Raw genomic sequence first — 25,671 nt, forward strand, 5'->3', positions numbered from 1 at the left:
CATATCTGGGGGTATAAGGCATATCAGACGGCACTATGGCGTTTCGGGAGGTATAAGGCATATTTGGGGGGGGGGGGGGGCAGAGTGGCATATGTGACGGACCTCAGGTTGTCCCTCTCCGCCAAGAGCGACTTCTCCCTTAAAGACAATAATCCACCGCAATCCGTAGGCAAAATCCCCAAGCGAAGTAAAGGGATATCGCCATCCAGTACACAAATAACCAGGCGAGACTAGTCTTTAGGTTCAACAAAAGGAATCTGTTTATTATGGGACCAGTGTCGCCTTTTATAGGAAGGGACACCACAGGGGGGCGACAATACAAAGAATACAGGCGCACCTAAATCTGGGAGATAAGGAGCACACATAATCTAATAGATAATCTACCAGACTTTAGTGTGCAGTGTGCAAACTCTTACAAAATAAGGCAATAAAATAAATTTTTATTAATAACACAATAAAGATCTTCATGTCACTGGATAACATTAACTGAGGGGCACAATCCGTGAAAATAGCGACGTCCTAGAGTCCAGCAAAGTCTCGGGATGTACTCAGCCCTCCTCTAATTCCAGGATAGAGTCCCGGGGATTTAAAAATGATACGGTAAAAATATGTAAGTGATCCCAGTAGGAGAAAAGGAAAGCGACGTGAGTGAAATGTCTGCTGACCGCTAGCGATGACGAGTCCAGAAATAAGTCCCGGTCTCACGAACGCCCTCGGAGCCTGTCCGTGCTCTGATCAGGTCGCTCTTTTGGGAATAGTCCTCTGGGAGTCAGGGCAACAATAGCGGAGGGGTAGGGTGACTCTAGGAACCGTCACAGCGTATCTGGAAGGGGGCAGAATGGCATATCGGTTATAAGGCATATTAGGGGCAGAGTGGCATATCAGAGGGCACTATGGCATATAGGGGGTATAAGGCATATCTGGAGTGGGGCAGAGTGGCATATAGGGGGGTGTAAGGAATATCTGGGATGCAGTGTGTCAAACATGGGCTCAGATGTGCATAACTGGGGGGGGCAGGTTAGGAAATAAAAACAAGTGCATTTTTCTCAAGGTTTTTTTATTCTGTTTGTTTTTAACATCCAGTTAGCATTAGACATGCATTTTTAACTACATAATATGTACTTATATCTTTGAAGTTAGGACTGTGATTGAAATATGATTTAAAAATAGCTGAACTGGCAGTTTTTATTCTATAATATTATCCCCTGCTGCCAATATTCCGTGTTGGCCCGAATATATATTAAAAGACCTAAAGTGAGGGCGGGGAGTGCGGCCTGTATTCGAGGTTTAGCACAGGGATGCCCAGTTCATGTAGGGACGTGTAGTTCCTGGCGGGTGTTTTTTTTTTTTTTTTTTTTTTTTTTTTCCCTTTCCCTGCTGTGGGTAGGCAGCAACAGGGTTAGGCTCCAGATCCTCTGTAGCGCTGCAGGGGACCTGGTTCCTCTTCTCCGGCAGCCGTGGACGTCTGCGCGATGCACGTAGACAACCTGGCGGGAGTGCCAGCAGCGGAGGTTGTCTGTCTATCTCCGTCATAGAAGCCCCGGCGGAAGTGCCGGCAGCGGAGGTTGTCTGCGTGCATCGCACAGACGTCCACCGGCCAGCCCCACTACACACCAGGGAGTCTGGGGATGCATTGGTAAGTCGGGGTGGGTGGGGTCGAGTGGCTCTTCTAGGAAGCAGAGTGGCATATCAAGGGGCAGGTGGGCATTTTAGGGGGCATAAAGCATATCAGGGGTTATAAAGCATATCTGGGGCACATTATAACTTAGTTACATTATGAATTAAGAGGGACCTTAAAATGGCTATTGGTTTTCTGTTTGTGTATAAGATATGCTGACAAACTGTATAATATATACCAAAAATTTTAAAATACATGTATGACTGTTCATTAGATAAAATACTGTTTTATCATTCAACTAATGTGTATTTTTTTTCTTTGAAAATATTTTTTGATTTAAAATAGCACCAAACTTTAAGGGTGCTGCCTATATTCAAGCCAATATGGTGTGTGTGTATATTTACTAGCCCCTGTCCAAGTATATATATTTTATATTGCAAAAATTGGACCACGCTCCACGCTCCCTAGCATGCAATCACTACAACCGCTACCACACCAAAAATATATACAAACCCTGTATTTGCAGGTATACATAAATAATGTATGGAAACATAGCATTGCAGGTATAGATCAACAGAACACAAACCCAGCATTGCAGGTATAGAGCAACTGTAAATCACATGTAAACTCAGCACTGATGGTATGATGGATGGATGCTGAGCGCCGGAATATGATATGTTCTGGCGCTCAGCATGAAATGCCGACACTGAGACCAAGACAAAGGCCTCGCGGAGGAGGGAGGGGCGCTGAGCGGTTGCTATGAACTTTTTCATGAGCGACCGCTAGGCGTCTCTCTCTTTTCCGCGTAAAATTAAAATAAAAAGATGGTGTTTCAATTGGGGGGGCACAGCAAGATGTAGGGGGGCCATGGCCCCCTCTGCCCCCCCCCCCCCCCCCGCCGACGCCACTTATATATAGAATTTCTGTACTTTTCAAGCAGTTATATGGCACATATTATTATAAGGTGTTAGGAAACTGGTGGGTTTTTTTACGTTTAGAGTCCTGGGTTTAGAACTAAATTAAAGTACCCACAGAATTACAACCCTGAGACACTAGACATGCAGGTGTTAGGCCACTAGTCGGTTGTAGCAATAGTGTTTGGTTTTTTCCACCAGCACTTGGACCTTTTTTCACAGGTTATGTGTTGTGGCAGGAAAATCTAGCCAGAATTATTCAACTCTATTTTCAAAATTACATAGATACTCCACATAGGGAATGCACAGGCAAAAATGTAAATTGAAACTTGCTTCTTAAATTTTGTTTTATTCGCCCTTAGTCTCATTTGGTACTGCTTAGCCTCATAAAATTCTGTAAAGCATACAAAGGTGTGCCACTAAGCGCTTCTGGACACTTGCAGCTGTTTGGCTACCAGTCACTGCCGAGGTTAGTTGTTTCAACAATGTCCTACGTTTTTATTTTTTTTTAACCAACAATTCTGTGTTGGTTAGGATTTTTTGCACATGTTATGTGTTATGGCAGGACAATCTAGCAAAAGTTGTTCAGGTGTCTCTCCTGATTACAGAAATATTCCACATGCTTTGAAATTTGCATGGCACAATCTAATTATTTATAGTTGCTTAGGAGAGTGCTCCCCAACTCTCTCCTCAAGGCACACTGAACAATGCAGGATTTAGGTATTACTCACCTGTCTAAGGTGTTTTTGTATTTTAATTTTGCAACACCTTAGACTCACCTGCATAATACCTAAATCCTGGAGCCTTAAGGAGAGGGTTGAGAAGCACTTAGGGTCTTGGTTCAGGTTATGTGGCAATTCAAAATACCCCATATTTTCCCCTTGTGAGTTGTGACTCACTCCAACACAAAAGAAAAACTATATATATAAAAAAAATATACTCTAGTATAATACACCATAAAGCAATTAGTTATGCAGAGTCCTTGTCTACAGTCCCTAATTAATACCTTTTTGTAGCAGATTTAGCTTTTTTTTTTTTTTTAACCTTTCCTTTGACACCGGTGGGTGGGATTGTGCAAGGACTATTCTTGCCAATAAAACTTAGGAGGGGTTGTTAAGGGTAGACATGTCTCCGTGCTAAGGTTTGTGCCCCCTATTGCCCCTCATCTACCAGTGTCTGTGGCAAGGTTTGTGAACGTCTGTAGAACACTGTTAAATTGTACACTGCAGACCCCGGTCTACCTCAAGCAATGTTGGTGCCGACCCCTGTGTATGTGGCAGTCTATTTGATGTTTGAGGGGCTGCCGTCTAGTGCAGGGAAAAAAGGGACTGCCGGATGGGGGTGGGGGGGACTGCAGCATAGTATTTGGGTGAGATAAGTCACTGCCTTATAATGTTGTGTGTGACAAATGGGTGAGAGTGTGAAGAAATAGGGGACCATTAGAGAGCAAAAGGCGTGAAAGAAGGATCATGTCATATTAATGACTAGCACATTCGCGTTTATGTAAAGTAAAACATTTGATCTCTTATTTGGTTGCATCTCCTATACGTTTCGTTTTTTCCTCTGTATTATGTAGTCCTTTTATGGGAGTCTATATGCACCCAACTAAAATTATTTTGGGCATCCCCATAACATTGTGGGCTGCACAAAGCTCACAGGTCCTCCTAGAAATGATCCCCAACTCCCACTGGATAGAAATCATTGGTCTACTCGGTTTTTCATTTGTTCATTGCTTTGACCTCATTTTCACTGCTTTTCTCAGGCTTGTCGAGACTTTATGTCTCTTGCAGAGAGTCATAGTAAACGCTGGCAGAGAGCATTGCAGTATGAAAGAGACCAGAGACTTCGTCTAGAAGAGACACTTGAGCAGCTGGCAAAGCAGCACAACCACTTGGAGCGGGCGTTCCGTGGGGCTACTGTGCTGCCAGCAGAGACCCGTTCCGGGGTCTCCAAAGGTAACGTTCCAAAGTGTATCTAAAAAAAATATTTGATATTACTATTGCATTTCTTACGCTTTCAAATGAAACCTAAAATGGTGGTTGCGTTCTTTGTTTTAGACCTCTGCGGGACAGGGAAAGGGGACCTTAGTGATGAAGATGATGAGAATGAGTTTTTTGATGCCCCAGAAATCATAAGCGGCTCTTCACAGGATGGTCTTGGGCACAAGTGAGTATGGTCCATTACTTCAACACTACAAAATCTGTACTTTTATTACATTATTTTAAACTCTGTTTAACAAGATTCCTAAAATATCATGATGTACTGATGCCAAGTGCATTTCAGACATATTAACCCCTTAACGACAATTGCCGGTCCTGGCACGACACGGAAAAGCATGTGCTTTACGACAATTGACGTGCCAGGACCGGCACGTCTTTAAACGGGTGCAGAAAGCAATCTGTTTTCGCTTTCTGCACCCAAAAAACGTTGCTGAATGCCTCGACCTCGAGGCATTCAGCAACGCCGCGATCGGAACGAAGGGGCCATCTCTGGCCCCTCCACGGGGCGTCAACATCCGCCATACTTTGTATGGCGGCGGACGCCCGTTTTAAAAGCGTTTAGGAGGCGATCGACGATCGCCTCCTAAACTTAAATGGTGTCGCTGGAATGCCTCAATCAGGAGGCATCCAGCGACACCAAACACTTACCTTTCGATGGGCTGTGACCGCTCCGGAGAGCGGTCACAGCCGCAGCTGCCGATGATCTTCGCCATCAAGTAAGATGGCCGCTGCCCTGTAACAGGAACCAACAAATTTTAAAAGTTCGCTAGATGGTCCAGACCATCTAGAGAACTTTGGCTCCACTTGCAGGTTGAATACAGGTACTGCATTCACCATGCAAGTCAATGGAACCCAGCTTTCTAATCACAGTGTGATTAGTAAAAATAAATTAAAAAATAAAATAAAATTAATAATAATTAGAAAAAAAAATAGTAAAAAACTAGTAAAATGTAAAAATCATTTCCCACTGATGTCACTATCAGGGGAACCTCCAAGTTGAAAAAAAATGTTAATTTTTTTTTTAAAAAGACAAAAAAAAAATATATATAAAAAATATATTTTTGTGAGCAAGTCCTAAAATTAGCATATTAGCTTAAAACAATTCTCGCATGGAAAGAGTTAAAATACTGGCATATTAAATGCCCATGGGGTGTCTACTTTTAAAAAAGGTATGATTTGATGGGGTAAATTGAATTGGCCAGGTTCAACAACGTCCCAATTAACACCGGGGGAAGGATGGCCACACATCTAATTTCCAATTAGAAAAATGCACACGTACCAAATGTGGCCTTTTAGTTCCCACAAAAATGACAAACCCATCCATGTGGGGTATCACTGCACTCAGGAGATGTTGCTGAACACATTATGGGGTGTCGTGTGACAGCGGCATATACCAGGAGCTGTAAATTCATACATAAAGTAGGTGTGTGTGGGAAAAATACACACACAAAAATACTACTGCAAACTTTGAAAACATGCTGGTGGTAAAATGTGTGCATGCAAAGAGTTAAAATACCAGCATTTAAAATACCCTGTGGTGTCTAGTTTTGAAAAATATATGGTTTTGTTGGGCACACTGAAATGCCCCGGCTCAAAGATGTACCAAATAGGGCATGGGCAGTGGATCCCCAAATGCCAAAGTTCAACATTGAAAAATGCGCATGCCCAAATGTGGCCCTTTTGCCCCAAACGGCCAGGCAAAATCATTCATGTGAGGTATCGCTGTACTCAGGAGATGTTGCTGAACACATATTGGGGTGTTTTGTGATAGTGACATATACGAGAACTTTTTAATTCATACCTAAAGTAAAATGTGTGTGGAAAACCAAATGCAAAAAAATGACTACCACAAAGTTTGACAAAGACTGGTGGTAGATATGGTGCATGGAAAGAGTTAAAATACTAGCATTTGAAATACCCTGGGGTGTCTAGTTTTCAAAAATATATGGGTTTATTGGGCACACTGAAATGGCCCGACTCAAAGATGTACCAAATAGGGCATAGGCAGTGGATCCCCAAATGCCAAAGTTCAACATTGAAAAATGCGCGTGGCCCTTTTGCCCCCAAACAGCCAGGCAAAATCATTCATGTGAGGTATCGCTGTACTCAGGAGATGTTGCTGAACACATATTGGGGTGTTTTGTGATAGTGACATAAACGAGAACCTTTTAATTCATACCTGAAGTAAAATGTGTGTGACAAAACAAATGCATAAAAATGACTACCACAAAGTTTGACACAAACTGGTGGTAGATATGGTGCATGGAAATAGTTAAAATACTAGCATTTAGAATACCCTGGGCTGTCTAGTTTTCAAAAATATATGATTTGATGGGGTAAATTGCATTGGCCGGGTTCAAAGATACCCGAAATGGCACATGGGGGGAAGAATTACCAGATTTGGAAAAAATGGCTTTGAAATAGCAAAACGCTACCTGTACTTATTGCCCCATAATGGGTAGAAAAAAGCAAAAAAACATAAAAACATTGGGTATTTCTAAACTCAGGACAAATAGTAGAATCCATTTAGCAGGTTTTTTCATTACCTTTTATACATGAGTAAAAGATTTTTCAACTAAAAGTTAGAAACAGTCATTTTTTTCTAAATTTTTCACCATATTTTATACTTTTTTTAGTAGTAAATAATATGATACAATCAAAACAATGTCATCTAAAGAAAGCCCTTCTTGTCCTGAAAAAAACAATATCTAATGTGTGTGGGTTCAGTAAACGGGAAAGAAGAAAATTACAGCTAAACACAAGCAGCGCAGAAATGTTAAAAAGGCCATTGTCACGAAGGGTACAAAAAAATCAGCCTTTGTCACGAAGGGGTTAAAGACATTTCATTGCACTGAAATAAGAGATCGCTGTCCCCTTTTTGTGTTAAACAACTTATTGCCCACAGTCATGTATTCAGTAGGGTATCTAATGTTGTGTACTTAGCTGGTGTTAGGTGGAGCAGTTTTTTTACTTCCCTCCTTGTACATAGGCTCCTTTCGTTGTCTTCATAACTTTCGGGTTGCCTTTAGCATTCACACCATACGCAGCAGTGATATTCGCAGGCAGTGTCAGACATTCCTTAAATTAAACTGGTTACCGCCTAATATAAGGTCACGGTTTGTGGCCTGTATGGCAATATCTGCTTTCCATTTGGGACGCCATATGCTATTTACTGCCTCAGTATGTATGCAATGATGTTGCACGCTGTGGTGGGTGACACCATTGCTGCAGTGTTCTGGGAACCAGGGGCTTCCAGTTCATTGGGTAAAAGGCAGGAGGGTGCTAGAGGATCATGGGTAGTTGAGTATTCGTGTTAAACATCCAGGTAAGTAAAATTAAATATTTTAAAAGGACTTGACATAAAGCATTAAATATTTAATTCTTTAGTTAAAAAAAAACAAAAAAACTTTGGGAAGAGTGGTGGGAGTTCTCCCTTAACCGGAGTTAAAAAATAAAAATGATGAAGAAAAAAGTTTACTAAGTATAATTGATTTCAGAGGTTTCAACATTCTTTTAATAGTTATTGATTTATATTAATTTATTGCTGGTCTATTATTTCTGTTTTATTTTTTTCTAGTTTAAGCTCTCTTCCAGCTTTTAAATTCTAATAAAGATCTCTCTCTCTGCAGGCGATCGGGAAGCAACATTAGTGCAGCAAGCTATGATATTATAGAAGAACCTGTAAGTGTTGATACCTTCATATCTGTGCACTCATCCCATATGTACACACACTAAACTGTGCGAGTTGTGCAAGATAAAAAAAATTTACTCTCAATAGTCAACCTGTCTCATCTGTGGTGAGAAACTTGCAGGAATCGTTGCGTTCTTAGACCCTAATTCTTTATTCTCCAGCAATTGTTCCTATGATATACCAAGAGGTTCACCTTTTTGTGTCAGTGGGAATTCCTCTATTTTCTTCTAGTCTGCGAGTGAAAATCTTAAGATTCTTATGTCCTTCTGTTTTTCTTGGTATGTTGTTTTTCTCCAGTACTATTTTTTTTTTTTTTTTACCCATCTTCCATATCTTTCTAGTTATGCATTCTCTTAAAACCTGTATTTACCACTGACATCAATCCTGCTTAGTCTCCCTTCACATGTTTTACTACTAACTTTATAGAATTGGAAAATGGTAGAGCTTGGTTAAGTAATTAAGGAACAAGAAGAATTTAGGCACTAAAATAATGAACATAGATTTATTTACATTAGAATGTCTAATTAGGTTGTGATTGTGAAAATCTGGGCTTGTCATTTCCCTTGTTAACTCCATCAGTGCTGAAAATATTAGATATTCAATAAGATATAATGGTGGGTATAACAGACCGCAATACCCAGCTACAAAACATGGATTCTTCAGCAGATGAGACTTTGTCTATAATGCTTGACAAAAGTATGAAGAGAGGTCTTAACCAGGTGCTCTACATATCTGAACTGGAGGCACCTCGTAGAACCTACATGCTTCCTGGATTCCCTGTACTATTCACCTGCTGACGGATTTCAGTCTTTAAATCCTTTCCAGCCGCACACGTACCAAATGAACAAGTTGGAGGATCAGCAGAGCCAAGTAGTCCTCTTCAAATACATCTCTAGGGATATTCTAACATCCAAGAAATGCAGCTCTCTCTCTCTCTCTCTCTCTCTCTCTCTCTCTCTCTCTCTCTCTCTCTCACTCTCACTCTCACTCTCACTCTCACTCTCACTCTCACTCTCACTCTCACTCTCACTCTCACTCTCACTCTCACTCTCACTCTCTCGTTCCAGACAAAAAGATGGTAAAACAAAGTCCTGAAAGTCTGAAAAAGTGTTATGAGTAAATCCCAGTGATAAATGAAGCACTGTGCTGACATCCATAGTAATGGAGAACATGAAGAAAATCTCCAGGCAGGTGCAATTGTCACGTGAAACACCAACGTAAAAGGGAGAAAATGGCGTTTAATAATAAGGCTTTTCAAAATCACCATTAAATCTCAAGGAGGCACATGAGGCTGCGACTGAGCCCAATTCTGGATAATGCCATCATAAATAAACGGAACCAAGAGCGAAAGGCAAAGTCAAAAAAGGGTTTTAGGGCATCGATGTGTGCTTTAATAGTAGCTGGGCATAGGCCTTTTGGAGAAGCCCAAATGGAGCAATCAGAGCTTTAAGAACTGACAGATGACGAGTTTGAGGGAGCACCATTCAGTGAAGATCTTCCAAATGGCATACCTTTTTCTGGTGTCTAATTTCCTGCTTTCCAACAGAATGTCTACGTCCGAGCAGGAGAACCTATTCAATCTCCAGGCAATCAACAGAAGTAGTGCTGAAGATTGATGGAGACCCTGGGAAAGCAGATCTTGGTGGTCTGGAAGTCAAAAAATGGATAATCTGTATATAATCTTGCATGAAGCGATTCTCTAGGCATGTTACCCAGCCATGCAGTTTTCCATCTGTAGAGATCACTGTCCAGCATGGAGCCCACAAGGACAGACAAAATAGAAATTTAGCTAGCACCAAAGAGAAAATCCAACACAAATGGGAAGGGAGATGCCTTTGAGCCATCCTGTTTTGACTAAACAACGTCTGGTCAGAGCCACCATCCTTCATAGCATAGTCATTACCTTTCTGGGGAAATGTGAGATATCCAAGCAAGTCCCTTAACCGAATCTAGTGTCTACTATTGTTCCCACTACTGTTCCAACAAATTTTCCAGATTTTTGCCAAACAAATCCTTCCAGTAGAAAAAAAATCCCAGACAGTATTTTCTTAGAAGCAGAGTTAGCAGCCCACAACTTCTCTTTCTGTTCTGACTATGATGGCTTGTAGAACAGTACTGAAGACTTTAGACTTGCCGTCACTTCAGGGCTGCTTACAGAAAAGGCATACCGAATGCTTAGTTTTGGAGGAGGCTTTCCTAGGAGCCTCCCTCTGGGTCTCTTCAACCTGTTTCTCATCCATGGTAGAAAAAGAACAGTCTCCAAATGGCCTCTGCCCCTTCAATGGTGTATTCCTGGAGCCGTGGTGCATGCAGTGATTCCAGGATTCCTGGAAGATGTGCATGGGTGGTGTGATCATCACCTAAAAATCACCAGGAACCTTCTCCATTGGAAAAGAAATCTGGTTCAAGGTGTAAGTCCACCCAAGGGCCTACCTCCAGAGATCCAGAAATGTGAGCTCCTACCTGAAGTAGGGCAGGAAAAACAATGAGGGCAGGCAGTTTGGAGGGGCAAGCATTTTTTCCCCCTTCCTCTCTCTTCCTTTAGGAGGAATCTTTTAATATAAGAACAGTAAATTTGTTTCTCAGTAGTAATTATGGGATTATACTCCAGATGAAAAGTCGGATAACTTTCTAGCAAGGAAAATAATTCAATACTTTGAAGCAATAAAAAAAAAAAGTTTCAGAATTACAAGTATTTAGATACAATACTAAGACTATTTATACTTTTGACCGCTGTAAGGAAAACAATGATCACATGCAGAATTTTATAAGTTGCTTGATCTGGGTATAACTTTTACTGAATTCCCTGTGTGACGGACTGGCTAGGGACCTCAGGTTGTCTCTCCGACAAGAGCGCTTTCTCCCTTCAGGATGATAATCCACCGTAAAAATAGCAACAGGAAAGGACTCCAGAAGAGTCCAGGAAAGTCCCGGGACCACCGAGTGGAAGAACCAGCGGACCACCCACGAGTTGGTAGCCGCAAACAGTTCCATAGGAAACAGTCCTAGGTACCGCTGGCCTTCGGCGTTAACTAACTCGGTGGTCGATGTACTCAGCCCTCCGCTAATTCTAGGATAGACTCCCAGGGATGTAAAGATGATACAGTGAAAATAGCAACCTGATCCCAGTAGGAGAAAGGAAAGCGACAGGAGTGAAAGTCCCGCTCTCACTCACGATCAGGTCGCACTTTGGGAAATAGTCCCCTGGGAGTCAGGGCAACAATAGTGGAGGGGTAGAGTGACTCTAGGAACCGTCACTCTAATGCTGATTCAAAAAGAAATGCAATTTCCATTTTAAGTCGATTTTTATTTTGTAGCAGTTTTAATGTGATAATTAAACATAATGCACCATTTTCCAACCTTGGGCATTTTATTGTGTTTCCTACAGGTACGCCCACCCTCTGAGGATCTAAGAAGGGAAAGACGCACAAGGATCCCGTACAAACCTAACTACAGCCTTAATCTGTGGAGTGTCATGAAGAATTGTATAGGGAAAGAGCTAAGCAAAATTCCAATGCCGGTGGGTATGGGGGGGCAGACACTTGTAAGAAATCGGAAATTAATGAGTAGGGATGGAGGTGGAAAGTTTTGTGGTAGTTAAGTTATTAAATTCTAAGAGAAACATAGCCAAAACAAGACTTCTGTGTTCACCGTTGCCATTACTGATTTTTTTTGAATCCGTTATTGTCCCAAAAGCAGCTTGTTCCCTGGATTGCTGAAGTTGATTGTTTTAAACCTCAATGTCTACAATCGCCAGAATGGCATCTTATTTTATTGTGCACCGAGTATCGATGAGTACTCCCAAATCTTTCTCCATAGAGGATTTCCCATATATGCAGCTAATGAATGTATAATTAGCATGCTTGTTTTTATCCCCATGTGCACAATTTTACATAGTTCTGTAGCGATACATCTGCATTTCCCTACTTCCTACTCACCTCTGTTGTCTAAATCAATCAGCAGAGAGATGGCATGCAGTTATGGTTGAACCCCTTCAGTCCCCTATGGACGTACCGGTACGTCCATAAAACGCATCTCAAGAAACCCTTATCTAAAAGGTATAATGCCCCGCTTCACAACCCCCAAAAATACTACTTTATAGGGTACCATATGAAAGAGATGGATATGGCCCTCTAGAAAGAAAAAAAACTAAGGATGTGGAATATTTCCGTAATCAGGAGATGCAGTGTAACAGTTTTGGCCGGGTTTCTCTGCCATAACACATACCCTGTGCAAAAAGATCTAAGAAACACAGAAGTGTTGGTGGGACAAAAGCACAGGAAATGATTTCTGCAGCCACCTTTGACAGTGATTGGTGGCCAAATAGCTGCATGAAGAATGCCCAAATACCCCTGATAACGATAGTCTGGGTTGTCAGCTTTACAGAAATATATATTATTGTCATACCTGGGAACTCTCCGGGTGAGCGCTTGTTCTCCGGGTCAAGACCCAAATCCTACGGGTCGCAGGAGCGGGGTCTTGACACGCCCCGCTCCCCGGCCATTTTTTCTTTAAATGGGCGTGTTTCCCGCTGCCGTCAGCCGTCCTGCAAGGAAACCATTTGCAATCCCATCATACCTAATGTCAAAATTCTACGGCTTTGTAAAGAATAATGTACACCTTATAGTATGCTCCCTATAAGTGCTGGAAAAGTATGGAAATTCTATATAAATTAGATATTTCAGAAATCAGGACACCTGAATCGATAAACTTGGAGGGGATTTTCCATCACTTCACCTAATTTTGTGATTAGGGGAATTCAGAGGGGAAATACATAAAACATTTGGTGTTTTTTATTTTTTTGTTTTTTGTTTTATTTTCACTGGTTTTTACTAAATTTCTTATCCTAAATTTTCAGCTAGTCATCTAACTATGGTATCAAAAGAGAGCCCTCTCTCTCCTTGAAAAAAGCAATATATAGTATTAGAATAGTATATAATAGTACACTATTCGCAGGAAAGGGGAATAATCACTGAACAGACATACCGCAAAAATTGCGAAATTGCTCCAGGACTGAAGGGGTTAATTACCTTACATAATTAAGTGTTTTCAAATATTAAGCCTTCCCTTTGTGTCCTTTTCTAGATCATAGATTGATAAATGTAACCCCTTAAGGAGAGAGGGTGTAATAATACGCAAACTATCATTTAAGGCCTCTGCTACTTTTACAGATCATGGCTAATCACCGCCGTGATATTTGTCAGGACCGCTGCTCCTGGCTGCCCGGAGTCTATTCTCAATTGTTAAACATTGCCTTTGGCAGCAATCTGTCATTTTTTTAGATTTGTAATTTTAGCTGGTTAAACCCTCTTTTATGTTAGCAGTATTTGTACAAATGCCTGATTTTATTTTTATATTTATTGTTTAACACTTTGGGTTGGGAGGGTTAGAGTGATTGCAGATCCTTAAGTTTAGGGTAAAAGTTAAAAAAGAAAAAAGGGGATGTACTTGATGCAATATTAACTTGGCCAGATATAGCATATATATATGCTTTCTTTTTCACACGAGTATGTGTATATATATATGTATGTATACACACGTGTGAAAAAGAAAGTACACCCTCCTTGAATTCTATGATTTTACATATCAGGACATAATAATCTGTCCCTTAACCCTTTAATGACAAGACTGTTTCTTTCTCTTAGTACATTTTAGGACAAAGGCTGTTTAAACATTTTTCAGTGTTGCTGTTTAGCTGTAATGTTCTTCTTTCTCATTTTGTCCACACACACACACACACACACACACGCACACATTATATATTGGGGGTTTTTTTCAGGCCAAACAGGGCTTTCTTTAGACACCAAAGATAAAATATAGAGATTTTTTGTTTGTAGTGTGACAGACCAGTGACTTGAATCACTGGTTTGTCGTTTAACCCACCTATTGCCCACTGGTTTGTCCTTTAACTAACGGCGATCAGGAGGTTGTGAAGCCACCTCAGGGGCATTGCAGGCTTGCCTCAATGAAGAGGCATCCTGGAATGCCCTTCACCAGATTTGCATCTGGCTCGGGAGCATGTTTAACAGACTGGTGATTTGCATCACTGGTCTGTTGATTAAACCACTGATTACCGTGAATCACGGCGATCGGAAGGTCAGAAAAGCTTTTATTTTTGTTTGCCTGGATAGCCTCACAGGGATCGTCCACAGGGGCCCTGCTGCTTACCTGTGCGTCTATTGTTCCGCCCAGGGGAAGCAGGAACCCAACGGAGTCACGTGAATTCACGTCACATTACATGACTCTGCTCCGTTCCAGCTTCCCCTGGGCGCTACAAGAGAAGTTGTTTGCACAGAGTGCGAGCAAGGCAGAGGGAAGCAGCAAGGCCCCTGTGGAAGTCTGCGAGCGACACTGAGATCTGCAGTTCAGGTAAGAGGGTGGGGTGGTATGAAGGAGTGATTGAGGGAGTGAATGAGTATATGAATGAGTAAATTAATGAATGTGTATGTGATAGCATGGATAAGGGGGCGGGAGCATGGCACAGGGAAGCTGTAAGTGATGTGCAGACCCCATACTGCTGGCAGCATCAATGCACAAGGGGGGCAGCTAGCCAGGTTTCAGCATGTATTGGCTGCCTGTGCATGATAGGAGTCTCATTGTTGTATTAAATATACCGTATTTGCTCAATTATAAGACGACCCCCCAAATCTGAATATTAATTTAGGAAAAAAGAAAAAGCCTGAATATAAGACGACCCTATAGGAAAAAAGTTTTACCAGTAAATGTTAATTCATCTAAACTATTTTTTTTTTTAATAAAAACTATGATTGAGAAAAATATTTTGGTTTTATTTCCTTCTATTTTCCAACCTGCCCCCCAGTTATGCACATCTGCCCCAGAAATGCCTTATACCCCCTATATGCCACTGTGCCCCATGATATGCCTTTTAACCCTCTAAATGCCACTGTGCCCCATGATATGCCTTTTAACCCTATGTGCCACTGTGCCCCATGATATGCCTTTTGACCCCCTATATGCCACTCTGCCTCCAGAAATGCCTTATACCCCTATATGCCACTCTGACATTTAGAGGGTTAAAAGGCATATTATGGGGAAGAATGGCATATAGGGAGGTTTAAGGCATTCAGGAGGCAGAGTGGCGTATAGAGGGTTAAAAGGGCATTCCTGGAGGCAGAGTGGCATTAAGGGGGTTAAAAGGCATTTCACAGAGCACTTTGCCTCCAGAAATGCCTTATGCCCCCCATTTAACACTCTGCAGCACCGGCACCGGTGCGGGGAACTCTGATCTCTGACAGCTGCGATGGACGCAGACAACCCCCGCTGCTAGCCACACCTCCTTCCTGCGGAAGTTGTCTACGCAAATCGCGTAGACATCTACACGCTGCCCCAGCTACACACCGGGGACTCAGAAGTACCGGTAAGTGGGGCGGGGGGGGGGGGGGGAGACAGGAGGATCCAGGTCCCCTGCAGCTGCGGGGGATCTGGATCTTAGTCGTCTCATAGTCAGACCTATTTGAGGTCTGGTTATAAGACGACCCCGATTTGCTCTGAAAAAAACCTTGTCTTATAATCGTGCCAATACGGTATAAGATTGCTAACAGCAATCACACTCCTATCATGCCCGGGTTAAAGGTTAATTTATATATTAATATATTTTTGTCCAATTTTAATGTGTTACTTTTAATAAGTTTGAGGTTTTTTTTGGTTTGTTTTTGGGGGGTCATTTTCAGTTTCGACCCAGTGAATCCTGAATTTTCGGTTTCGGTCAAGAATTTTCATTTCAGTGCATCCCTATTGGCAACTATCTTAAATGTTTTCCACTTTTGAAAAATCTTTCTGACTGTAGAATGATGGACTTTAAATTGTTTGGAAATGGCCATGTAACCCTTCCCAGATTGATAGGCAGCAACAGTTCCTTCTCTAAGATGATTGATGTTTTTCTTGTTGGCATTGTTTAACACACACACACCCGAATGCTTAAGACCAGCGAACTGCTAAAACTTCGGCTTTTACAGAGGTGATCACACTTGCTGATGATCAGTTAATCAAGGGCATTTGATTAGCAGCACGTTTGCTACATAGCATTTTAACCCCTTCAGCCCCAGGGGTTTTTGGTACCTCAAGTCCCGGAGCAATTTTGCCATTTTTGCGGTATGTCAGTTCAGTGATTATTCTCCTTTCCTGTGAATAGTATACCCATGTAGAAGAGAGCGCTTTCTTTTGATACCATAGTTGGATAATAAGTAGGGCTGAAACAACGAATCGATAAAATCGATAATAATCGATAACGGAAATCGTTGTCGACGATTTCCTTTATCGATTAATCGAGTGATCGATTCGTTGTTGGAGCACTCGGCTCCTTTTACTTACCTCCGCGAGCGTTCCCCGCTTCCGCTTCCGGTTCGCTCTGTGCGAGTGGCTCCGTTCGCACAGAGCGGTTCGCTCTGTGCGAGTGGCTCCGTTCGCACAGAGCGATTCGCCGGGGTGGGGGTGGGGTTTCAGGGGATGCAGGGCAGGGTATGAGTGTGGGGGCAGGGCAGGAGACTGGGTGCAGGGCAGAGTGGGGGTGGGGGTGCAGGGCAGAGTTGGAGACTGGGTGCAGGGCAGAGTGGGTGCAGGGCAGAATGTGGGGGCAGGGCTGGGTGCAGGGCAGAGTTGGAGACTGGGTGCAGGGGCACAGTGCAAAGTGCTGGGTGCACAGTGCCAGGGCTGGGTGCACAGTGCCAGGGCTGGGTGCACAGTGCCAGGGTGCAAAGTTCTGGGTGCAAAGTGCCAGGGCTGGGTGCAAAGTGCAAAGTGCCAGGGCTGGGTGCAAAGTTCTGGGTGCAAAGTGCTAGGGCTGGGTGCAAAGTGCTGGGTGCTGGGTGCAAAGTGCTGGGTGCAAAGTGCCAGGGCTGGGGCAAAGTGCTGAGTGCCGGGTGCAAAGTGCCGGGTGCAAAGTGCCAGGGGTGGGGCAAAGTGCTGGGGGCAAAGTGCTGGGTGCAAAGTGCCAGGGCTGGGTGCAAAGTGCCAGGGCTGGGTGCAAAGTGCTGGGTGCAAAGTGCTGGGTGCAAAGTGCTGGGTGCAAAGTTTCTTGAACAGTAATAGTCCACCTCTTTTCAGAATGTTTGGGGTTATTTTGTTTCAGAAATATTGTGTTTGGGTTTTTGTACTTTGAAAATATTGGTTTTTTATTACATCATAACAAAATAAGAATGTTAATGTAAATTTTAAGTTGTTTTTTTACATCCAGTTCATTAAATTATTTTAAATAAACAAAAAATTTGCATATTGTTTTTTTTATCCGATTAATCGATTAATCGAAAAAATAATCGGCCAACTAATCGATTATTAAAATAATCGTTAGTTGCAGCCCTAATAATAAGCAATAACTTGAACAAATAAAGCAAAAGTATATATTTCTGTAAAGCAGACAACCCAGACTATCCTATCGGGGGTATTTGGGCACTCTTCATGCTTCATTTGGCCACCAATCATTGTTGAAGGTGGCCGCAGAAATTATTTTCTGTACTTTTTTTTTTTCCCACCTGTGTTGCTTAGATCTTTTTTTTGCACAGGTATGTGTTACGGCAGAGAAACCCAGCCAAAATTGTTACACTGCATCTCCTGATTATGGAAATACCCCACATCCTTAGTTTTTTTTTTTCCTTTCTAGAGGGCCATATCCATCCCTTACATGTAGTACCCTATGTAGTAGTATTTTTCATACTTACGGCTTAACGGGTTTCGGGGTTGTGAGCGTGGGCAGGGGGTAATACCTTTTAGCTGTTGTGCTAGGGCAATGGGATGTAAGGGTTTTGTATGTATGTATAATACACTGGTGTACATGGTTTCCCAGATTGCAGCGCCTGGTATAGAAGAATTGAACTCAGATGCTTGCAGTCCATACTTTAGTGAGCGAAAATATTCTAATGGACAGGCTAAGCAAAGGGTTACTACCCCAAAGAAGAATGGTCTTTGCATATGAATATTTTGCAAATGATTGTAAGATTAAGATAGGGGCACCATAAAAAAAGATTCATGGCATCAAGATGGAAGGCAAAAGTGATGAATGAGTAATGGTTCCTTCAAAGAAAATCGCGCAGACATTCACCGGCGAGCATAAACAACCTCCGCTGCCGGAGAGTCTGCACGATGTGCTTTAACAATCTCCCTTGCCGGGACTATCCTAACCCTGCTGTCTGCCCGGAACTGCATGTCCCGGACGTCGGGCGATACGAATTGCGCATTGCTGCACTAAACCCCGAATATAGGCTGCACCCCCACTTTAAAGACTTAAAGTGGGGGGGGGCAGATACGGTATATGTGTGATTATCAATTATAAGATCATTTGAGAGGTATAGCAAGGCCTTTGGGATCATCCCTAATTTGTTTTTTTTCCTGTCCAGGTGAACTTTAATGAGCCACTCTCCATGCTCCAGCGTTTGACAGAGGACCTGGAGTATCATACCCTGCTGGATCGGGGAGCTCAGTGTGAGAGTGCTCTTGAACAGCTTTGTCTAGTTGCTGCTTTTACAGTTTCTTCTTACTCCACCACAGTCTTCCGCACCAGCAAGCCCTTCAACCCACTCCTAGGAGAAACCTTTGAACTGGACCGGATGGAGGATAACGGGTATCGCTCCCTCTGTGAGCAGGTCTGTGAAGGGTATAATTCCTGGGCAAATGCATTTGAAAATTATTTTGCACGTACACTTAAAAAGATCATAATGTAACTGTACACATTTGATGCTAAAGTTCATCCATTTTAAGTTAAAATGTTCCCCCCACAGTTAGAATGGTCAAAGGGGTGCAGTAATAAAGCACTGGGCAGGCAGACACTAGCAGATGATAGGCACATGCAGCCATGTGGAGCAGGACTGGATTTCCCCAATATTATAGAATTTTATTTAAAAAAAAAAAAAAAAAGTCCCCCCAGAGAAAGAAAAGTCAGAGGTGCAGTAGTGAAGCAGCAGTATTTAAACAGTACAAAGGGCTGATTTACATACAATAGTCACAGCAAACCTTACATAGTTCTCCATCAGGCCCTCCTTTGCACACAGCTCAGTATTTGCGTTCGGCCTGGCTCAGCTCAGTAGGGAGTCGTTATTGTAGTTTGTGGGGAATATAGTAAACACAGTCCCTGACTTCTGGCTGAAACCTGCTGCATGTCAGGTCCTGGTGCAAATACTGGCCATGGAGGTCTTTGGTGTGTTACTCTCCACCGGGTGAGGACTTACAGGACACACACAAAACCAACACTCCCAAAATCCAGGTGCTCCAAATCTGTGTCTGAGCTGGGGAAACGTGGCACTCTGTACCAGGGGGTGTAGTTGTCCCAATGGATCCCTTGTAGCAATAATATTACAAGCTATGGATATTAGATTAATAGGGACAGAACGTTGATCCAGGGATTTATTCTGATTGCCATATTTGGAGTCGGGAAGGAATTTTCCCCCTGGTATGGGGCAATTGGCATCTGCTTCATAAGGGTTTTTTGCCTTCCTCTGGATCAACACAGTAGGGACACAATATGTATATAGGTTGAACTTGATGGACTTTGGTCTTTTTTCAACCTTATGAACTATGTTACTATGTTACCCAACAGAAGGCAGAGTAAGGTATACTCGTGCTGGAAGAGTAGACCTTCCCTCCTCTTCCTCACTATTTGCTGGGGAAAAAATAGATTTGCTGCGTTCATCTGGCAGTGCCATTGCTTGTTGCCCCCTCCTCAGTAGAGTGCTGCCAATGCTTACAGCAGTGTGGTGTGGTTGCACTGGTAGTGGTGGTTTTATCCCATGCTTCATCATAAAGTAGCTTGCATGGCATCTTCGCCCTGGATCCTGACCCTGTAGTAAGTCCTTGGTTGTAATTGTGACTATAACCATGCCTTACTTTGGTAGGTGTGGTTGGACAACATTTTAGCACTAGTAGTAGATTCAGGATGTTTGTCGGTACTGCTGCAGCCGCTGCAAGCGACTCGTGGTCTGGTAGTTCAACTTCTGACTCCGTGCAAGAAGGCTTCTATCTACCTGAGACTCGTATACCAGTGCTCACCTCACTGCTACTTTATCGTACACGCTTGCTGCCAGCTCTGCCCAACCCATGAACACAGTTACACTGTGTGCTAACCCAGTAAAATGACTGGTTTTGGCTAAAATATTTATCAGTGAAGATCAATTGATATGATAGAAAGGTAATTGTGACGGAAACGACCTGTACCCGGACTGGGTACGCCCGCCAGACATTGCTTCCTTCTGCCCATGGTCACCAGGAATAGAAGGCTTGGTTCCTTAAGTGGAAATAGCGTTGACGACACCAGGAATTAGAGCCTCTCGGGAACCTCGGTAGCACGGTAACATAGCAATACAGCTCTTTACTGTCCTGACAAGGACGGCACCAAGGCTTACCCCAATAACAAGATGGAACTCGTTTTAAGGTAAAACAGGAACTACTTTATTTGAACCAAACACACAAACTATATATACAAGTAAGAAAGGGTCAAGACAAATGTCACAGGATCGAATTAGAAGAGAATTAATTACATTAATTGGGGAGGTAGACATAGAATGATTACAGACATATAATTGAATTGAAATAAACAATGGCTAGGACACAGAGCTAACAGGATTAACAGCTACTGGCTGTCTATTTAGTTATTATATACACAGCAGTAGGGGGTACACAAAAGACAGTGAATGGCAGTACTAACACCTAGCACCTTAATACATTTCTTCACAACCCAGATAATCAGCTGCCTTCTTACACCAGGATGTCCCGCTGGCATTTACAGTTCTGAGTCTCTGTGTAGGAAATATGGTAAAACATACAATAGGGGAAATCAGTAGAAAGTGGGTCCCTGTACCCACTTCCCCAAGAACAGAACCCCTTCTAATGTCAAGGCCCATTGTCTGCAGGCAGGAAGCTAGCCATCAGTCCCCTCCGAAAGCCCCAGTGGCGGAAGATTCCGTCACAGTAATAAAAATTATTAACTTTGCAAATTACAGGTTTGGCTGGTAGCATAAATGGGCAATTGTCTACCAACTAAACTACTCGAGAACAGGGGAACAAAATATCTGCTGCAGTAGTCATCGCATCTTCTCCAGCTCACCCCACAGCGATTCTATCTGTCACGCATGTACTGGCACGCAGGGTCGGCGCCGGCTTTCTCCCGGATCCCTGGTGCCGGCATCGTCTCGGTCGGCTGCTTCTTCACTCCCCGCGTCCATGCGGGGAGCTGGGGAAGATGGAGACGGAGCGGTGTCGGGTGCCAAGAGAGGGGCGGCGCTTCTGCACGCCGCTCTGGCACCTCCTTCTTCTGCCGTCTGTGTAGAAGGAGGCTATTACTAGAGGGGCGGCGTTTCCAACCCGTCTCCCTCTAGAGACTGTGTGAGGGGCGGTACTAGGGCTGGATCTACAGGCTTGACGTCATACGTCACACCTGTGATCCCTATAAATGCCCCAAGCTCCTTCTCAGCAGTGCTCAGATATTCTGAGACGCTCTGTGTGCTACATAGCGTCCCAAGTGCTGTGCTCCTTGCCCTATTTTGAACCTGTGCCTGAACCTGTATCGTTACCTGTACCGGTACCTGCACCTGTACTGTTACCTGCACCTGTGCCTACCTGTGCTTGATCCTGACCCTGGACTGTTACCTACTAAAGTGGAGTCCGAACTTTACCAGTTTTGCTTCTCTGTTCCTCTGGTCGTCCTGCATATTGGGCTCCTTCTCTTAATGGAACACAGACACCTAGTGGTGTCTGACACTACCCATCAGTCAATATGTACCCTCCTACACACAGTCCCTCCTACTTAACCTCATCGACCACTTAAACTGCTTTTCATGGCGCCATGTTTCGTCAGAGATCGCTCTTGATTCGCAATTATCGTTAAAAATACAAAAATGAATGCACAAGTCTACCATCAGTACAACAGATTTTCAACTCAAATTTGCTAAAATTGATATCCCCTAAACATTGTGTGGATGCTAAATATACAATATTTGTTCTTTCTACATTCATAGAGTAGACATGTCATATCGATCCCCTTTTTATTTACAGCTGATACATATCCTCTTTAAGTGTGTGTGTGTATATATATGTATGTATGTATTTACTTAGAGCTAAAAGATGGACTCTGTGCTCCACACTTTAAAATATAAGGGGTAGGTACAACAAAAACATTCATATAGTAATTACTGTAGTCATATAGACATTTTGATTGGGTACAGTACGTATGGAAACATTAACTCAAAATTGGTATATGCGTAGGCACACAGGATTTGTTAGGATCACTCTTAGACCACACACAACTTATACCATACAAATAAATAACTCATACCAACCTCCTCCTTAGTTATAATAAATATATGTGCAAAACAATGAGTGTTTTGGTGTTAGTGTGTCTATCAGCGTGTGGTGTTGGAGTGTCAGGGGCCTAGGTTTAGTGGCACTTGGGAGAGGAAGAGCAGTAGAAATAGTGTGTGTGTCTGTATTTAAGTGTGTGGTGGTAGAGTGAGTGGGTGTTTACGTGTTAGTGTGTATGCGTGTTAGTTAAAGAGGGGCCTTGAAGAATACTTAACTCAGACGCCACTAACCCTAGACTTGCCCCTGTTCTCATAAGGTGGGTTTTTGGGAGGATCTTAAGGCAGAGCAATGGGTGGGATGGGCATGGGGTTTTCTGATAGGAGCTGAATTGGGGTCCAGGTGTTAAGAATGTTGTGGGCCTCAAGATTTTTGATGTCGGAACTGAGGATTATAGTCCACGGTGGGTGTCCTAGATGTTGGCTAAAAGAATTGATAAGAGAACCTCGATAAAGAAACAAGCCAAGATTTTAACTGTGTTAAAACTGTGTGTGTTCTCCAGGATGGTTCTGTACACTTGCCTTTGTGTGCAATGTATCATAACATAGCTTTTTCCCCCCTTGTGTCGTCTAGTTTACAAACGCCCAGTTTTGATTTACCCTTAGGTCAGTCATCACCCCCCTGCGGCTGCACACCATGCAGAGTCTCGTCATGGCTGGACCTTGCGGCAAGAGATAAAAATTACTAGCAAATTTAGAGGAAAATACCTTTCTATCATGCCGTTGGGTAAGCTCAATATTTCCATTGATGAAGGAAAGACAAGTGGGCGTGAATAAATGTCAAACTCTGTTACTATGTGTCTGTTAAATTTTCCTAGGTACCATACACTGTATATTTAATAATTCTGGGAATCATTACACGTGGAAGAAAGTGACCACCACTGTTCACAACATAATTGTTGGGAAACTGTGGATTGACCAGGTAAAATAATAACCCTTATTTCTGGCATTGACTTCCACCTAATCTGTCTCATGAAGTTTTATATTTTTACCATCCTTATCTTTACAGTCAGGAGAGATAGAGATTATCAATCATAAGACTGGGGATAAGTGTAAGCTTAAGTTTGCACCATACAGCTATTTCTCCCGGGATGTGGCGCGCAAAGTAAGTAGTCATTATCCTCGTAACTCACAAATGCATGAATATACCTTTATCACGTTATTCTGTTCCTCTGTATCAGGTAACCGGGGAGGTAATGGATGCTACAGGCCGTGTGCATTACACCCTGATGGGGACTTGGGATGAGCGTATGGAATGCGTACCAGTGTCGCCAGGTGGAAGCGGGTCTGAAAATGGGGGAGATAAAGCCCCAGAGAGTAGGACTTTGTTGTGGAAGCGAAACCCTCTTCCGTTAGTATCTACTGTTCTTCACCTTCCTGTGACCCTCTCAACATATGTTTCACCCCATTAAGGAAATAGTATTTAGGGTTACTTCCTCTGTACTTGTATCTACAGGAAAAATGCAGAATACATGTATTACTTCTCCGAGCTTGCGCTGTCGTTAAATGCTCCTGAGGATGGTGTTGCCCCGACAGACAGTCGTTTGAGGCCCGACCAACGACTGATGGAGAATGGCAACTGGGATGAAGCCAATGGAGAAAAACAGAGACTTGAGGAGAAACAAAGAAGCACAAGGCGGAGAAGAGAGGCTGAGAGGGAGAAAGCTGGAGAAGATGGTAAGAGAATATTTTTAAATCCATAATACTAGCATGAGGTCAAGAGTGTGAAATGAACAACCTGATGAGTGCCCTAAAATAGTGTTCTGTAAAGGTTTGTATTACGAATCCCAATGCTTTGCTCAAACTCTCTGTCATTTTAATATGTTGGTCCTTGCAACCATTGTGAAAACTTTTTTGTGGCTGGTGAGTCCTCTCAACAGGCGTATACTGGGGTTGGCTTCGGCTCATGCTGTGTAACCATCCACATCACAGAAACATGTCAGGTGACACACTGACTTACTCCCTGAACATGATTTACTGTTTAGAACATCAGGCCAGTAAAGCAGTGGGTGATATAAATAACCTTAAGACTACCCCCTAGAATGTTAATCTCTAGGAAGCTTGGTCATTTATCCGACTACCTGTGAAAAATTACAAATGATACACCGAAGATGAATTAATTGAAAAAGTTGAACCGAATTAACTTGTGCCTCACTAGTATATAACTTGATTGCACAGCCCTCATTGTGTAATTTCTGTCCTCACAGGCTCACCGGTGGATACGTATAAGCCTTTGTGGTTTGAACGGAAGATGGATCCCGTAAATAAAGAGATGACACACATATTTCGTGGCACATACTGGGAGTGCAAAGAGAGGCAAAATTGGGAGGGTAGTCCTGATATCTTCTGAGAAACCGTGGCAATATTTGTTCTTTTCTGATTTGCTCCAGCTCCATTCTTTTTGTTATTACCCTCTACCTGCAGCGATGCCTTACTGACCCTAGTCCTGACTCCTCTGGACAGATTAATGCTCTGCAGGTCTAATTTACAAGGGGATAATGAAGCAATGCACCACATGTTTTGTGGGGTATCTCCTTTTACCACAGGGATTTTTAGGTAACTATGTGTTTTCAAATACTCACACCTTTATGGATATACCTTTCAAATATCCATGTGACCGCAAGCTGTCACCCATTCCTATATATGGAATTTTGCAGTATACTTTATACATTTAAAATATATTTGAAAACACAGCCTCGTGTAAATGATTGCCATTAGTAACTCTTGAGAATATTTGATAGTGGCTTCTTTTATTGAGTTTCCTTTTGTTTTTTGACCTGCAGAGCATAGTAAGTCCCCACAGCCCTCACAACCATCTTGCAACACCCACAATGAGCACCACGGTGGGTGGAGGATGCTGTTTGCCTTATGTTTTGGTTTTTATTAATCGCGTTTCTAGTTAATTTCTTTGACTTCTGTTGTGTGAATACATTTTTGTGAATTAGAGGGTGGTTAACATTTCTGTAAGACCTTTGATATGATTTTGGGTACAACTGAGGATCTGCTGTCAGTACAATAATTCTAATTGTGTATCGCAGTATATCTATGTGTGTGTGTGTGTATATGTGTATATGTGTATATATATATATATATATATATATATACATACATATACACATACACAGATAGAAATATACATATAATACACACT

At 42.6% G+C, this 25,671-nt stretch overlaps 1 protein-coding gene across 1 annotated transcript in view; it reads left to right on the plus strand.

The window, feature by feature from the left end:
* LOC149280598 (oxysterol-binding protein 1-like) overlaps positions 1-24,870 on the plus strand; it is a 41,183-nt gene extending 16,313 nt beyond the window's left edge. The window contains exons 4-14 of the mRNA XM_089500355.1: positions 4,295-4,487; positions 4,590-4,698; positions 8,162-8,213; positions 11,612-11,743; positions 18,573-18,818; positions 23,127-23,247; positions 23,339-23,442; positions 23,530-23,625; positions 23,702-23,871; positions 23,977-24,197; positions 24,728-24,870. Coding sequence (XP_089356481.1) covers positions 4,295-4,487; positions 4,590-4,698; positions 8,162-8,213; positions 11,612-11,743; positions 18,573-18,818; positions 23,127-23,247; positions 23,339-23,442; positions 23,530-23,625; positions 23,702-23,871; positions 23,977-24,197; positions 24,728-24,870 — 1,587 coding nt within the window. The remainder of the gene's footprint in view (positions 1-4,294; positions 4,488-4,589; positions 4,699-8,161; positions 8,214-11,611; positions 11,744-18,572; positions 18,819-23,126; positions 23,248-23,338; positions 23,443-23,529; positions 23,626-23,701; positions 23,872-23,976; positions 24,198-24,727) is intronic.
* The last annotated feature ends 801 nt before the right edge of the window (positions 24,871-25,671 follow it).

Source organism: Sceloporus occidentalis, unplaced genomic scaffold (assembly GCF_023333645.1).
Source record: "Sceloporus occidentalis isolate IW3139 unplaced genomic scaffold, rSceOcc1.0.p SCAF_152, whole genome shotgun sequence".
Taxonomy (NCBI): Eukaryota; Metazoa; Chordata; class Lepidosauria; order Squamata; family Phrynosomatidae; genus Sceloporus; species Sceloporus occidentalis.